This window comes from Hoplias malabaricus, chromosome 1, assembly GCF_029633855.1.
Source record: "Hoplias malabaricus isolate fHopMal1 chromosome 1, fHopMal1.hap1, whole genome shotgun sequence".
Classification (NCBI taxonomy): domain Eukaryota; kingdom Metazoa; phylum Chordata; class Actinopteri; order Characiformes; family Erythrinidae; genus Hoplias; species Hoplias malabaricus.
In genome coordinates, this window is record NC_089800.1 from 7,501,956 (window position 1) to 7,518,245 (window position 16,290).

The 16,290-nt window shown below is 42.0% G+C and overlaps 1 protein-coding gene across 3 annotated transcripts in view; it reads left to right on the forward strand.

Moving 5' to 3' along the window:
* Positions 1-16,290, forward strand: part of zfpm2a (zinc finger protein, FOG family member 2a) — a 198,515-nt gene that overhangs the window by 76,462 nt on the left and 105,763 nt on the right. For all 3 annotated transcript variants that reach the window (XM_066645304.1, XM_066645310.1, XM_066645317.1), the window contains one exon: positions 13-114. In XM_066645304.1, the coding sequence (XP_066501401.1) occupies positions 13-114 (102 nt within the window). The remainder of the gene's footprint in view (positions 1-12; positions 115-16,290) is intronic.

Consider the following 16,290-nt stretch of genomic DNA (forward strand, 5'->3'; position numbering starts at 1 on the left):
TCCATGTTCCAGGAGAAGAGAACAGCAGTAGAGAGATGGGGGACACGGACATGGAGGGACAGAATGACAAAGCTAGACATCCCCCACTGGAGTCAGAAGAGTGGGACGGACCAAGTAAGTGTCCTCAGTAAACACTGTGTGACTGAGTGTAGTGAAATGACTGTGTGGTTACCTGCGGTGGTATAGACCACATCTTGTTACGCTTTGTAGTCACAGCAGTATTGTGATACCGATGCACTAACATTTGATAGCCAGAATAATTTGGAGATAATGGAGTGCAAGTCTGTGATAACTGTTTCTAGGAAGAAATAATAAGATCTAACTTACATTTGTACAGAAACATAGCTTGAGCCACTACATAGCTGTCACTACGTGAGTTCTGCTGACTGTAATGACACACAGGATTATGGGAAATGGAAGGCAGCGAAAGATGCATCTCAGAAATGGTCAGATTGGGGAGTCTCAGCAGATAGCATTTTATATTAACGTTCGATTCACACTCTGCAGCTACCTTCCTCGGGTTACTGTGTCGTTTCAGATACAGCATCTGTCTCTACACTAGAGTTGATTAAGGCAACACTAGGTAGTGTTTTTACCTTCAAATTACAGCTTTGAAATCATTGTGATTTTCCACAGAGCTGTATATAGGACAAACAAGTTCTGTCGTTCTCCAGCACTGCAGAAACCACACTATGTAACTTCAGGAAATCCCCACCGGTGTATTCTGTGCTAAAGCTAATTACACTCTGCAGCTGTAGGGGGAGCCCAGGGGCAAAAATAGCAAAATGTACCTAGTGTTGTAATCAGAGTTCAATAAGAGTCTTAAATTTACAGATAATTTGTTTCTCGCCTCTGAATCTATAAATCAACAAACTCTAATATACAAACACTTCATATTTCTCAGGTTTGTTGTTTATAGAGCTACTGAACTCACATTTTTAAACAAAATGGTGATAACAAAAAAATTCTCATCCCTGAACTCTCACGAGACAAATTTGTAGAACAGCGATTTGTCACCTGCTCTAGCGAATGCAGGGTTAGTGTTAATCATCCAGCAGTAAACTGCATCCAGGGTGAAGAGCCTTGAACAGACTGGCAGTTATTAGCCTCCTGGTACTGCAGTGCAGTGGATGATGATGTAAGCGTCAATAACACATGAGCATGAGCATAATTATTCTCCTGCACTTAATCTCACTTTCGCTGCCTTTAACTCTCTGTGAAGTGAAAACAAGCGAACGAGAGAACAGGCCCGAAGTGTGTCAGCTTGAAGGTCTCCTGATCATTTCACTCCCGCTATCTGGCAGGGCTTTCGGGTGACACCAGATCGTCCCTGGCCTTTCTTCAAGCGCTTAGCCCATTAGCTAGCGGCTAGTAATCACTTGTAAGCGGCCCATTATGACACGGTTTAAATGAATCCATCTGGGATCAGGGGATTTGAGCCGTTCAATAGCAGGGCATCTAAAGATATCCTTGACAAGGCTGCCGTACGGAGGTAAAACTCGGAGCTCCCGCCGAAGCTTTTAATGAGCGCTAAAATTAGTGGCCGCCGACTCATTGTTTGAATTCAAATTTCCACGTCAGGCTCATCAAGCCTGGCATAAGCTCTAAGAAATTGAAAAGAACCAGACGTATTCACCGAGGAAGGCCTTGCCCCGTTGAAAGCAGGTCTTTTATGGAATCAATATACGTACATATGTGTGTATATATAGGTAAATAAATGAGCTAAATATCAGGCCCATGACAAGTGTTTACCTCTTCAAATGTAGCCAAGATTAATTGGGGTCCGAAGGTGAACTGAATGGACAAAGCTGGCCAAATGTCTCTTACTTGAGATTGTCTTCAAAAAACTCTGCATAAACATATCTTCTAATACACGAAGTCCTATCATTCCCTTGCATCGCATTGGCTCACCCAGGTGGGCAAACGGATAGACGTGCACCGAAAACCGGCAACTACATGCTTCAGTGATCTGACGAGCGTCCTAAGTTGGACTAAATTGCATTTGGAGAGAACCTCACGCCGACCATTGGAACGATGGACTTAAATTAACTTATTATCGCCAATGAATTATAAGTAAAGTTAGCAGGGTTGAATGGAATGGATTAAATAGCTTTGCTCCAAAGCTTTATTGCATGTGCGCTTTCACATGGACCGTGCACCCCCAACAGAAAAGCTTATGACAGATACACACACACACACACACACAACATATTTATCTTTTCTTCTTGAGGAATCTCATTTTACCATGCAGATTTCTTTCCCCCCTTGCTTTCTCAGAGGGTTTGAAGAGAAAAAATATTTTTATCTTGTTTTTTTTTCTTCTTCTTCTTCTCTCTCTCTCTCTCTCTCTCTCTCTCTCTCTCTCTCCTTCCTCTCTCTCTTTCTCTCTCTCTCTTCTTAAAAGTCACTTCATCAAAGTGATGGATAATACATCGAACAAGATAGCAACACCAGCAATTATTGCTCGCCAGTGGCGTCACATTGCTGAATGCACAAAATATGATTCCCCCTTTTAATGCATATGACCTCCAGAATTTATTGCAGGTACATACTGTTATAAAAGGAAAAAAAAAAAAAAGAAAGTGGATTTGGGCAAGTTGGCGCTGGGAAGCCCCCCTGGGGTGTGTATTTTACACTGACAGTGAATCAGTGTTATCAGCACCTATCAGATAATGCATTTATCATTAAATTTCACATTTGCATTTCAATCTGCGGAAGGAAATGAGCATTGGCAGCGGACGATAAGAGCACGGCGACGGCGGTAATAAACCATCACTCTGATCAGGCGGCAGCCAGGGCTGAGGGGGTCAGACCCATGACTACGGGGGCCAGGGAGGGGAAAGGAGAAAAAAAAGGAAGCGTCACATCCAGACCAAGACTGTGAAGGATAAAAAAGCGCTGAGCTTAAAACTCATGCTTTAAAAAGAAAGAAGGATAGAAGGAGTGGGGGGTGGAGGAGAGGTGGTGGTGTGGTAGCTGTTGCAGCTTATGGTGACAGTAATTATCCGTCTTGTCCTGCCATGAGAGAGAGAGAGAGAGAGAGAAAGAGAGAGAGAGTGAGTTACTGGAGCTTCTCTCACGTAAGGAGGTGTAATGAAACCATGTATTTCCTTGCAGTAGGAAAAGGCTTCAATAGCTTGTTGTGTACCTCTCTGCATTTCAGCTTTTTAGATTACACAAGAGATTTTATGACAGCTTCTAAATTTCTCATATCAGTTTTTCATCAGTGTAAAGGGCAACTGGTGAGAAGAATGAGTTTAAAAACTATAACGTTGAGCTTCTCATTAAAAAAGAACCTCTGACTGGGAGAAAACCTTTGAAAGAGACACAGGTGAATACAGCTCTGGGGTCTTAATGAAGCATCTGTGATCGGCTTTAGGCAAAACACCACAAGGATCAAACACCACAGCAGTGTTCTCTCCGTGTCTATACAGACTGTTCAGAACAACAGGTTTCTTCAAGTTTTCACGGAGTTTTCTTTCTTCTCCATTCTAGTTTTATAAGTTTTTACTCTGTGCTCTTATTTCTCTGCACCCGTGTTTGTTTTGCTCTGTTTAATCTCGTCTTTGTGCTCTCACATAAACACAGGTCCATCACTGTGACTGGACAGACTCAGTCGAGGAGGCAGGACAATTCTGAAGTGTCTGTACTCCACGCAAGATGCAGCACAAAATCAGAATAACTCATAAGTTAAAACTCAGAAGTGAGTTTTTCATAATATGTCTCCTTTAAGAAAATAGCTTGATGATCCATTTTACACGTTATACTATACTATACAATACCATAAAATACCATACTGTACTATACAATCCCATACTATACCATACTATACAATACCATTCTATATACAATACCATACTATACTAAACTATACCATACTATACTATGCAGTAGTATACTACACAATACTATACTATACAGTACAATACTATACCATGATATACTATACAATACTATAATATACTATACAATACCATGCTATACTATACAACATCACACTATACTATACAATATCATACTATGCTATACCATATTATACTGTACAATACTATACTATACAATATTGTAAAATGTCATACTATACTATACAGTATTATACTATACTGTACTGTACTGTACTATACAATACCATAGTATACTGTACTATACAATACCATACTATATATATATATACACACAGACATTACAATGGTGGGTTGAGATGGTTAAACAAATTTCTCAGATTTGTCTCAATTTTGAATTCCATTTCTGTGACATATAGCGATTTGGCCGATAGCGCCGGTACTTGTCGATGTTACTGATAATCTGGTTTCATTACCCAGATAAGATCTCGTCTGCATGCCCACAACCATTGCCTCCCTCCCATTCTCACACACAAACACATATTAGTGTCACAAAGCAGCAGGGGACGTTAGGTGCCTGTGAATTTCTAGGAAAACAGAATGTAAATGAGAGACGTCCTATTGTCACCCAATAGGAAGTGATCCTGGCCGAGTACAGGAAATGACACGCCGCGGAAAACGACAACATTGTCTTTCATGCAGCAGTACAGTGCTCGGGCATTAATCTCAGCACGTAATAACCACATTAACTTTCACACGGCGTCTCCTCTGAAAGGCCATTTCCCCCTTTTCATTTTTCCCATTGTGTTGAAAGAGTCAGATGAGCATGTTATAATTTGAATAAAGTGGAAAATCAGACAATCAAATATGAACATCTGAAATGACATGACTTCCTGTTCAAAGCGATTAAAAGCAAATTTATTTAGTTTGAGACAGTCTATCCTGTTATCGCTCTCCCCCTTCTTTTTTCTTTCTTTTTTTTTTGTGAGCGTTCAGATCCGGAACGTTTCCAATTCCCTTTGTTATTCCCAGACTTAAGTTAGAGCAGGTGCGATTATGATCGGTAACAGATAATTCTTAATCACTCTCGGTGAGGGTATCTGAATGGGATGTATAATGGCCATTACATCTAAAAGAAGGAGGATTTCTTAATGAAGTGACTTTGACCAAGTCCACCTGCTGTGAGGAATCCATTAAAACCAACCTCTGCAATTTGTCTTTGGAGCTGAAAGCGACTAAAGCCAACTCATGGGCCTAATTGAACTTTTTCTATAATCGCTTTATCTTTATGAACACTGCCATTTCAAGTGCTCCGGTTCTTTTGGGTTCTCTGGCATTGTTCTTTCAACAAATAGCTTCTGCTGCTAAGCCGTGTAAGATACGGTTCCAAAGGGAAGGCCCTCTCTTGGAGAACATCCCCGTGGTGTGATGGAGCCTTTTAGAACACCCACTTAGCTCATGCTGAAAATGTTGGCTTATCTTCTTCTCAATCTTCTGCTCCATTCTGTCTCGTTATGGCTGTTTGCAGGCTCGTGTATATTAGTGGTGATAGCTTGTACAGCAATTTGCTAATTATCATGGACTTCTTTGATACATATCTTGACACACTCCTCAAGGCAGAAAGAAAGTGGGGAACGGGGTGGGTGGGGAGTGGTAATGAACCACTGATCATGCTAATCATGCTGGCTGAGCTAGCAGAGCCGGCTCCATTGAAAGACTTTTGAAGAGAAGTATGGTACAGAAAATATGTTCATTTTTCTTTATTATGGAAAAAATAAAATGGAGAAAACTCACTTTGATCTGCTTTAGGTCTCCTCCAAAAGTAGGATGGCACAGCGTTTAACTTTATTTTCTTTCACAATATAATTCTTAATTTAGGTCGATACGATATAATTCCAGTATTGATATAAACATTTTACATTGCGATATATATTGATGTTGAATTATTATTTCCCAGCTCTACTGTTAACACAAATATAGCACATACATCGTGGACAGTGGTGTTTGGGTGATGTTGAGGAGGTGGCGTTGTTTTTTTTTTTAAGCTTGAGAAGCATATACACGTATGATGTACTTTATCTTGTGATGCTATGCTTAGGGTGTCCAGTAACAATCTCAGTTGTTAATTTATATTTCATAATACGCAATATTTTCGTAATAAGACGCAAGTGTTAAGGTTGTATGGTTGAACATAGGGACCCACTAATTAAATGTGCAAGCTCAAGCCTTACAAACATGCACAGTGTCCAGGCATTTGCAGACATCCCTTAAAATCCACTACGTTAAGTATATAAGGAGCCTCTGGAGCAGCTGCACATGAGCCACAGGTCACAAGCTCAATGCCAAGAGGGCTACATAGTTTCTTAAGGTATGTAATATCATGGATTCTGCTCACATTCTCGTAAACAGCTCCACTGTTGGGTTTTGAACTTTTGTCAACGCCAAACCGAGCAGCTGTGCAACTACATGAGGCTCTGCTTCGCCCGTATAAAGTCGTAGAAATGGCTGGATTAATTGAGTCATTATTCAGTTAGTTTCCCAAACTTGCCATCCTTTTTCAACACGTTAGCCTTTTAATTAGTCATTAGTCACACAGCTTCTTGAACACATTATCTGAGCCATTATCTGAAATCTGAGGGGTTTGTGTTAAAAAGGCATCATCCATCCAACCCACACTAGTCTACTGTTCCTTCATTATCATCAGCGACTCGAAGGTGCGCTCTCAGGCTGATTAAGCTATGGCTGGTTGCAGTAGCTGAAGCATGGCTTAGTGGCCAGATCAGTGCAATTAGCAAGGGATGGTCACAAACGTATCAGGACCTATGTGTATGTGTGTGACTTCGAGACCAATCCCAGTATTTATAGAAAACAAAGGAGAGGTATATCTCCTGTAGGTTAATGTTGACCTATGTCCCACTGGGGAAAGAAAACAGACAGTTATTAAAACACACAGAGGAAACCATACTCACTTTCTGTTTATTGCAGATGGCTTTAAATGGTGACTTGAAAAGATCTAAAGCATCCGGTCCATTTCTTTATATTGGAGGAACAGTAAGATTGATCTTTAAATTGATGAATGGATTTAAAAAGCAATAGATTTGAGGGTTAAAAAAATATATCTCTAAAATAGAACAGTTTAATTCAGACAGAAACATTCACCTTGCGGCCCAGTTTAAGAACTGCTGGCTTCAAATCATTTATATTTAAGCTACAGAATGTGATGTTTGGAAAGGTATACTGGGATCAGATTGTTAAAAAAGAAAGATCCTAAAATTTTCTACTTACGATGGAGGACGAAAAAATGATGTGAATAAAAAAATTCACAAATTATATAATGTAATTAATAAGTAATTAATTGATTTTTGTTTTTAGGAAATGCTTGAATCAAATATCTACATTTATTCATTTATTTCTGTATTACTTTATTATGCATATCATAATCATACTTTAATATATTTTGTGCACATTTATTCATTGATTTTTTTAATAGATGGTCAATTATAAAATAGCTATGAGTCATAAACTGAGATTACGATGGGTCCTTTAGTGACATATATGGTAAATTTGTGAGGTCTTCTACTTAAGTTAGAATGAACTTAAGTCCTTCTACTAGTTCTGTGTCATTATATTGAACTTTAGAAAGAGGGTCCTCCACACACCAGACAAATGACCTAACTAGACATCCTCAGAATCTCTGCATTCTTCGTTCCTCCACAGGGTCTGGCCTGGCTAACTTCAAACACGTGGCAAAAGAAAAGTGCACTTTTGTAGGTTTCTTTCAAACCCTGAAAAATCAGTCTGAATGGTCTGCTATCTGGACCACCGAGTGAGCATTAAGTAATCCACACCTAGAGCTTATCACACGGCCGCCAGATCTCTGAGCCTGACAAACCTCAGAGCTAGCGAACCTCTGTGCCTCGTAGAGCCTGTCGAGTCCAGCATGACCCATTACTCTGTGCCAGCTGGGCGCTGGCCACTGGCTTTGGCCAGGTACAAGAACAGACCACCGGGAAGGAGCCTCGGATTCACACAGGGAGGGACGGCATATTCAAAGTCCCCCAATCATTCGCTCAATCAGAAAGTGCTTACCATTCTGAAGCCCCCCAGCCCCTTCCTTCTTTCTCCATTCAGCCCACCTGTAAAGCCCATTCCTCTTGGACAGGCACCTCATTTAATTCATGAAACAATAGCCACCTCAGCTTTTAACACACATATGTCAGGCTAAGTGAATTCAAGGAGCAGATGGGCGTGATGGCACGGCAGGTGCCTCGACAAATGTTTGCATTCACCGCGCTGCTATTTATATCGCGGCGAAACGGCCAGGCACAAATATTTGCCGAGGGCCAGTGGGACCTTTTCTTTTTTCCACATGCGTCAGGATGATCCATGCCTCATGCTTCCATCCCACTCCAGAAGCAAACAGATGGCACTTAGAAGGTCGATGTCACCAGCCTGAAATTCATGTTTAGGTTTTAGAAGATGAGATGTGGGAAGAGGGGGGGGGGGGGGGGGGGTGGGCACTGGAGGAGGCTTGTCCAATAGAAGAGAAAAGGATGTAGGCTCATTTTTGACTGTAATTATCTGGCTGTCTGAGAAAATCCTGTTTTCTGCTGTCCTTAAAAGCAACAGAACGAGATGGAGTGGAGATCTGCGAGCAGGAAAATGCTTTAAGGGGACATACCATGGGGGGGGGGGCACTTATTTAGCGCATGCCGACTGAAATTTGGGGATCTGGAACCCAGCAATCATGACCACCCAATATGTTTTTTGTGAGCTGCCTAAGTCTGCAGAAATGGGTAAAATGAGAGTGCACTCACCTTGAATTTTTCACTCCTCCTGTTTTGAGTCTCTCCAATCACAGCACAGGAGGTTAAACAGGAAAATAAACACACGTGTGACAAAATAAAATCTGATTAAATATGGAGGAAACGAGAAGAGAACGGAGAGTAAACAGTCCATACTAATTTAAAGAAATGTGCGCTGAAACCTCTTGTTCTGAACAGGGCTGTTTAGACAGTGGAAGAATGACGCTGTTGTGTTTGACCCTTTTGGTATTTTGAACAAAGATGTTTTCTGAACTAGGGTGTACACTCGTGGGAAAGGGGTAGATTGTATCCTCTTTAAATGCATGAGTCTTCATTCAAACGCTCTCTTGAATTTACTAGACACTTAGGATTCCTCTGACTCCTTGGACTTGCACGTATGTAACAGCAATAAAGCTTAATCGACACAACGTGAAAATGAATCCTCTTCAAGGAGGTCATTTCAGAAATAGATCTCCCAAGACATGCCTAATGTCAGTTATTATGCTCAAGAGCATCTGCAGCATGTTGAGGGCAGCTGTAGCACTTTCCTATTCCATAAACTGTTTACATATTATCTCTCTCATATTTCCAGACACACTAATCCCTATTAGAAATTGACACTGTGGCCTTTGGCGCCCAAATACAATGACTCCTTTTTCGCCAATCATTAACATCTGCTTTGTGACCCATTTTCCACAAAGCAAACAACACATTCACTGCACTCTACCACCTCTTCTATAAATCTTGTCACACACTCTGCAGGTGTTTATGGTCCAGTCATCCCCATGGAGTGCCATCTGCAGGAGCCAGAATGTACTACCTCCTTAAACATGCAAGGTGACTGATTTCACTAAAGACACATTTGTTCCTTCTCTTACAAAGTTAGACATTCAGGGATACCAGATCGTTTCACGGCAGGGTTTAATAAGCTGTAACGGGTAAAACAGCAAACGCAGGTCTCAAAATAGATGAGAATATAGGAAAATAGGAATGTGCAGCATCATCTGTACAAACCTCAGGGGGCTCTCTGTGTTCCTGCCAACTTCCTCCCATCTTCCCAACACCCAAGTTTATTTTTTCTCATTCTCTATTTGGCTCCCCCCCTACCCCCTCTGTAATTATTCGCAGAAGTCCGTTAAGTCAGGGTGTCGTCAGAGGGGTGGTGAGTAGCGAAGAAACGCGCGGCCCAGATGCAGATTAGAGACTCCTGGAGATGAGGGTGTAAAAAGGATTTAATGGTAGGATGGATTAGAGAAATCCTTGTAACAATGTTAAATAATTATAGTTCCAGCCGAGATCAAAGCGCCATTGATTGAACCCCTCAAGCCTTTAGCACATGGAGAGAGAGAGGGAGAGGGAGAGAGTGGTGGAGGAGGAGGGGGGGGGGAGCAGGACAGAGAGAGACAGAGAGAGAGAGGGAAGAAAGTCTTGGAAAGCAAAGATTGGTAAACTGCCGATCAGGCCCAGGCGACTGGTGGCGCGCCAGTGGATCGCGGCGGAAGCTCTGGGATAAAAAGATGTATCCTTTAGCACGGCTCCGTCTGGCTGAGGTGTCTGATAAAGCCAGAAACTCCTAAGCGAAGGTTGTCAGAGCCGCTTCCGCTGATACCTAAGCGTTTTAAGGCGACTTATAGACAGGGCCGGGATTTTTAATGTATGCAAAGCGGCAAGTTGGAAAAGCGGCAGGCTTTGCGTTCTGAACTTGTTTATTTCCCGTGTAATCAAGAAGCGGTGACATGGCTCACTGCCACTCACTCGCCCAGCGAGAGCATCTCCTTCACGCCTTTCACTCATCTTTATACAAAAGCCTTTTCTCAGCCGCTCTTGTGGAGATGGAGTTATTGTGCTTGTTGGTGCAAATCAGATGGTGGTGACTGTAGAATCTGCTGTTCTTTGTACTGTAATATCATGCTCTAATGCCAGCTGGTCTTTGAATTAGGGCAGCACAAGATGGACGAACTGAGTCATTGCGATTGTTGTGATCGTAAGTGTGGTGGCCCTTACAGTGCGCTGGTGAAGCAAATATTGGACGGCCCAGGTCTTGGTATTTCTCTTCTATTTGAAATTAATGAGCACATCATATACACACTTCATTAAAATATTCTTAGTAAACGTTTTGTTTTGTCTTGAAGTTTACCGTGAAAAAATACAAACAAATCAAATCATATCAACTGTAAAGTGATGAAAATATTTTATATGAATTCATGCTCATGTATATGTATCCTGATGTGCAGAGGTGTGTTCTCTGTGCTGTCCCCTACTGAGAAAATCAACCAAAAAAATTTGAATAGGATTGTGCTGAAAATGCTTAGCTAGAGATTGGCCTGCTTTTTATGTATCCAGTATAGGGCTGGGCAGTGAATTAAAAATGAATTCAAATAAGGTCTGTCCCAAATTCTAGTGAGCTGCCTAAGTAGGCAGTGACTCCGTAGACAGCTGTGTAAGTCGACAGTGTTCTAACGGTCCTGTCCTCATGAGGCAGATTATTGAGACACTGTAGTCAGAGAGCGATTGCGTCACGGCTTGCTCCCTCCCACTGCACTCAACCAGTGTTTACTTACCTCAGCCTCTACCAAGGCCTCAGCATTTCAGCAATGGTGGATCTTCCTGTTTTTATCACGATTTTAATAATTTTATTTCTGGGAGAAGAGTGAAATGGACGGGAGTTGTCCTGGCATTGCATTCTGGGATTGCCTTCTTGGCTGAGGAAGAGTTCGATGCTGCCTTAAAATTCAGCCAAATTAAGTTATCATAGTAGACGGCATAATGAGGTGTGTAAGAATTGGGACAGACTATGTGCTGGGAGCTTGCACACTTTGATGATAAATGATCTCTAGTTAGACAACACACTAGGTTCGGGACAGACCCATAGACTTTCAGAACTTCTAATTGACCTGATCTTGCCTATATCGATCATATATATGTGTGTGTGTGTGTGTGTTCATACATTTTTGGTTAATTCAGTTAAAAGCAACAGCAAAAGGAAGCAACATGGAGGAGAACCTAAACACAGATGGCAACCGAGCAACTTGAGCAAAATTGCTGTGTCTGTGGTTTGGACATGTTTTGACTTTAGTGAAAGGCTACACTCAACATAAAGAAGTCACATGTAAACACTGAGAAAAACCTGAGTTAATTCCACCAATCTGTTTCAACACTTGAATCACAGTCACATCAAATATGAACAGAGCGTGGCTCAAAAACAGACAAGAACAAATGACATTTTCAGTGATAAGCCTTGTCAATGAACTGAGCACAATAAACACCTGTTAACTGTCTGAGGAGTTTGGTGAGTTCTTCAGTATGTCTGAGTGGGTTTCCTCCCACGGTCCAAAGGTAGATGGATTGTCGACTCAAAAGTGTCCATAGATGTGAGTGTATGAGTGAATGTGTGAGTATCTATGGCCATGCAAAGGACTGGCGCCCCCTGCAGGGTGTGTTCTTGCCTTGCACCCAGTGATTTCCAGTAGGCTCTGGACCCTGAACTGGATAAGCGCTTACAGACAATGAATGAAAGAATGAATATAATCGTGATATTGATTTGCAGCCATATTGCCCAGCACACACAAACACACACACACACACACACTTTGAATCTCAACACCGTCCACATTAAATCAGGTGGGCAATGGTCACAGCTGGACTCTAGTCCCCATCCCCAATCGTAGGTGATGCTGAGACTAATTTCCATTTCTTCAGTTCATTTCTATTTATTTACTGCAGTTATTGAATGCTCTTCAATACAGCTTTAATATGATAATCTCCATACTTGAATTGAGCATTTTGGAGAGGTTACTGTATTGATGCTTTGCGTGAATAATAACCCTCAGTTCTCCTTGAAAAATATGTTCTCTCCCGCTCAGAGACAGGCACACACACCCACACACACACACACACACACACACACACCCATGCAGACGCCCTCGAAATAAGGCACAGTGTCTGATTGTGCCGATGAAATATGCAACAAGAGATTAGACAAATCACTCCGCGCGCAGTCTTAAAGTGCCCCGATGCAAATTTAGCCACTGATCCGATACGCTAAGAGGCTTTAAGAGAAAACTTCATGCTTGTTAGTTATGGGAGCAATCTGAAATAGAGCTAATGCAATCTGAAGGCACTAAATACAAGCCACAATTATAATCGAAACAAAGATACCGCCATTCTACTTCATCACAAAGCGATGCGTTAAGATACAGGCCGGAGCCGCAAACTCTCACTAAGCTATTTTAAGCTGCGAAACTGTGCAGTAAGTTATTATTTTATTTAATTTTTCCCCCCGTCTGCTATTATTAAATTCCTCCGCAGACTAAACAAGGCAACATTCGTCTTGTTTTTCCCCTCTGTCAACAAACAGCATGCGATTAGTTCAATAGGAATTTGAAGCGGGTGCAGCTAAATATGGCAGTGATTTGGAGCCCGGTTGGTGGTAGAGTTTGTGTCCTCGGGGATTTCTGCGTGAGGCTACTGTATTGTTCCAGGGTGATTAGCATCGTGTGGCACTAACTGACTAATGCTATAGAGAGCGCACAAAGGCGCGCGCCGTTCCTTCTCCCTCTTGTTCTTGCCGTTTGAAGATTGGAGCCTGGCTTTGTGGTGATGGGGAGCGTGTTTATAGTGCGCATTTAGCATGAATAGTATGGAGACAGTAGAGCCTGGAGAGAGTTTAGAGATAAAGCTAATTGAAAAGCGGATGAAGTAAACTTGGAGCCAGGTTTTATTCTTTAATTTGTGCCATTTTGTGTAATGATAGGCAGGAAATCACAACAGAGAAATGGTCCTATAGGAAAGACATGAAAGACATACACGATTAAAGTGCAATCAGCGCTAACTCTTCCATGTTACGTCAACCTTTGCCATGTTGATGCCTTTATTCTCTGCAGTAGGCCGTGTTCACTAGTTCTAAATGTGCATAAAGGTTAAATTGTGATTGGGCACGCCTGGACTCAACCTCAGTACACATCCTCTACAGTTAACACACTTCAGCATATTTTAAAGAAACCCTAGGTAATATTTGTTATACTTGCCCTCAGGCTCCTGCTAGAGTTCATTCATTATCTGTAACCCTTATCCAGTTCAGGGTCACCGTGGGTCCAGAGCCTACCTGGAATCATTGGGCGCAAGGCGGGAATACACCCTGGAGGGGGCACCAGTCCTTCACAGGGCAACACACACTCACACATTCACACCTACGGACACTTTTGAGTCGCCAATCCACCTACCAACATGTGTTTTTTGGACTGTGGGAGGAAACCGGAGCACCTGGAGGAAACCCACGCAGACACAGGGAGAACACACCACACTCCTCACAGACAGTCACCCGGAGGAAACCCACGCGGACACAGGGAGAACACACCAAACTCCTCACAGACAGTCACCCGGAGCGGGAATCGAACCCACAACCTCCAGGTCCCTGGAGCTGTGTGACTGCAACACTACCTGCTGCGCCACCGTGCCGCCCTTCCTGCTAGAGTTGCTGACTGTATTTCCCTTCACTGATATCAAGGGGGAAGGGGGCTGGGCTGGTTTCCTACCCTCCTCCAAAAGTTACATAGTGCAGTTTCCGCAGTGCTGAGCCTGGAATAGGAGTAAAAGAGGCTCTGGTCTCTATATTACAGATCAGTGAAGTATCACTGTGATTTTGAAACTAATTTGAATGTAGAATTACTACCTAGAGTCTGTTTACTGACTGACATTACAATTAGACTAAACTGTAGACTGTACAAAAGTTACAGTACCTTTATGTTTTATTTTTTTCTTCAGTATATTCAGTAGATAAAAAAGTGTGTATGCTAATTTTTCTTTTGAGGGTGCGTTCAAAGATTTAGAAACTTTTCTATGTGACTAGGCCTTCTGAATGCTTTTAACAGACCAACAAACATTTTAGACTGTGACGCTCAAAACAGAACCTCACATATAAAATAAATTAACTTTGCAGAGTAAGCAACTTATTTTTCTGTTGTAAAATGTAGCCAAAATGTTACAGACACCTGTAGCATCCAATTAAAGCCAAAAATGAAAAACAATCAAAAGTGAGATACACGTTTATTGCATTGTTAAACCCACAAGGACCTGTTAGCATACGTTCGTTTTAGCATATGTTCTGGAAGCCGGGGGTTGCTTTGCTTTGCTTGTAAACCCTCCCCTCCTGGGTCCAGCTCAAACACATAAAAGAGCAGCGGTGAGGCGGGGAGGGAATTTTAGGACAAGGAAGCGTGTGTGTGTGTGTGTGTGTATGTGTGTGTGTGTTTGTGTGTGAATGGAGGGGGTGGCTCTGGGACATATCTGTTTCAAAGGAGAACCTCCTTAAAGCACCTCCCCCCTCCTCGTCCAGCTGTAGCTTGGACACTTGTGGTTTGTGGGTTGTTTCCTGAATAAATATAGTGGTCATTATCAGCGATACCTGCTAAACAGGATCATTAAGACCCGAAATAAATGAATAAGCACAAATACTGCAGCTCCTAATAATAATAACAATAATGATACTTGTAGAAGTTGAATAATCATACTTTTTCCCAGTGAATATGTGTGTGTGTGTGTGTGTGTGTGTGTTGCAGTATTCAATTATGCAGTTGTCATTGGCATATTAATCATCTTTTCACCAAACATGCCGGCGTTAATTAAAGCAAAGCGCGGATAAAGACGTGTTGCCGGATCATCACTCTGTTTATCGCCGCTCACACACCCGCAGTTAAGTAAATTCAGCTTGTGAGAGGAATTTCAATGGCCCCCACTCGCATTTTCTCACTGTGTTTGGTAATCTGTGTGTGTGTGTGTGTGTGTGTGTTTGGGAGAAAGAAAGACAGAGCGAGGCAATACATTTTTGTGTGCATGTGGAAGTATGTTCTGTGTGGAAGTAGGAGGGGGAGGGGGAGAATTGGGAGACAGTACATTTTGAAGAGCATGTGTACTGTGCCTTATGTGTGTGGAGTGAGAAAGAGAATGGGGTGCGAGAGAGTGAGAGAAAGTGAGCGAGAGCTTTCCTGTAGTCCCGTGACAGACCTGGAAACTCCTCTATTGTGAGGAGTACCGCATGCTCGCAGAGAGATGAATTGCGTTGTAATTAGTCGCAGAAGACTGATGGGCGTCCTCCTCCCTTATCATCATCAGAGAGAGAGAGAGAGAGAGAGTCAGTCAGCTGACTGTGACTCACCCTGTTCTTCATCCCAATAAACACAATCTAAAATAGATGGAAGGCTTATTGTTGATCTATTAACAGCTATAATGTTTTATGCTCGTGCTCATCAAGCGCACTGGGGAATCTTCAACATGTCTTTACCGTCTTATTTCGACTCAATAAAACTAGTGTATATTTCTTCAACAAAAATTATGACCAAAAATTTATTTCTGATTTCACATGGGAATAAAACTTAGAGAGAGGAGAACATCAGGGCGGAACAGTGACGAGTCGTCACCTCCAAAGAAATTGTATTTTCAAGCATCTGGGAGTCGCTCGTATCAACCACTGACCAATGATTCATAGAATTGAACTCTTGGAGTCGACTCAGTGTCGGTTTGTGAGCGCCTTCTGTGGCACATTTCAATCTTTACTTTAATGTTCAACAAGTGCAAATTGTACGGCCGTATTTCTTCCCTAATTTTGGATGATGTCATGTTTTACGTTAATAATGTAAAATAAGTCA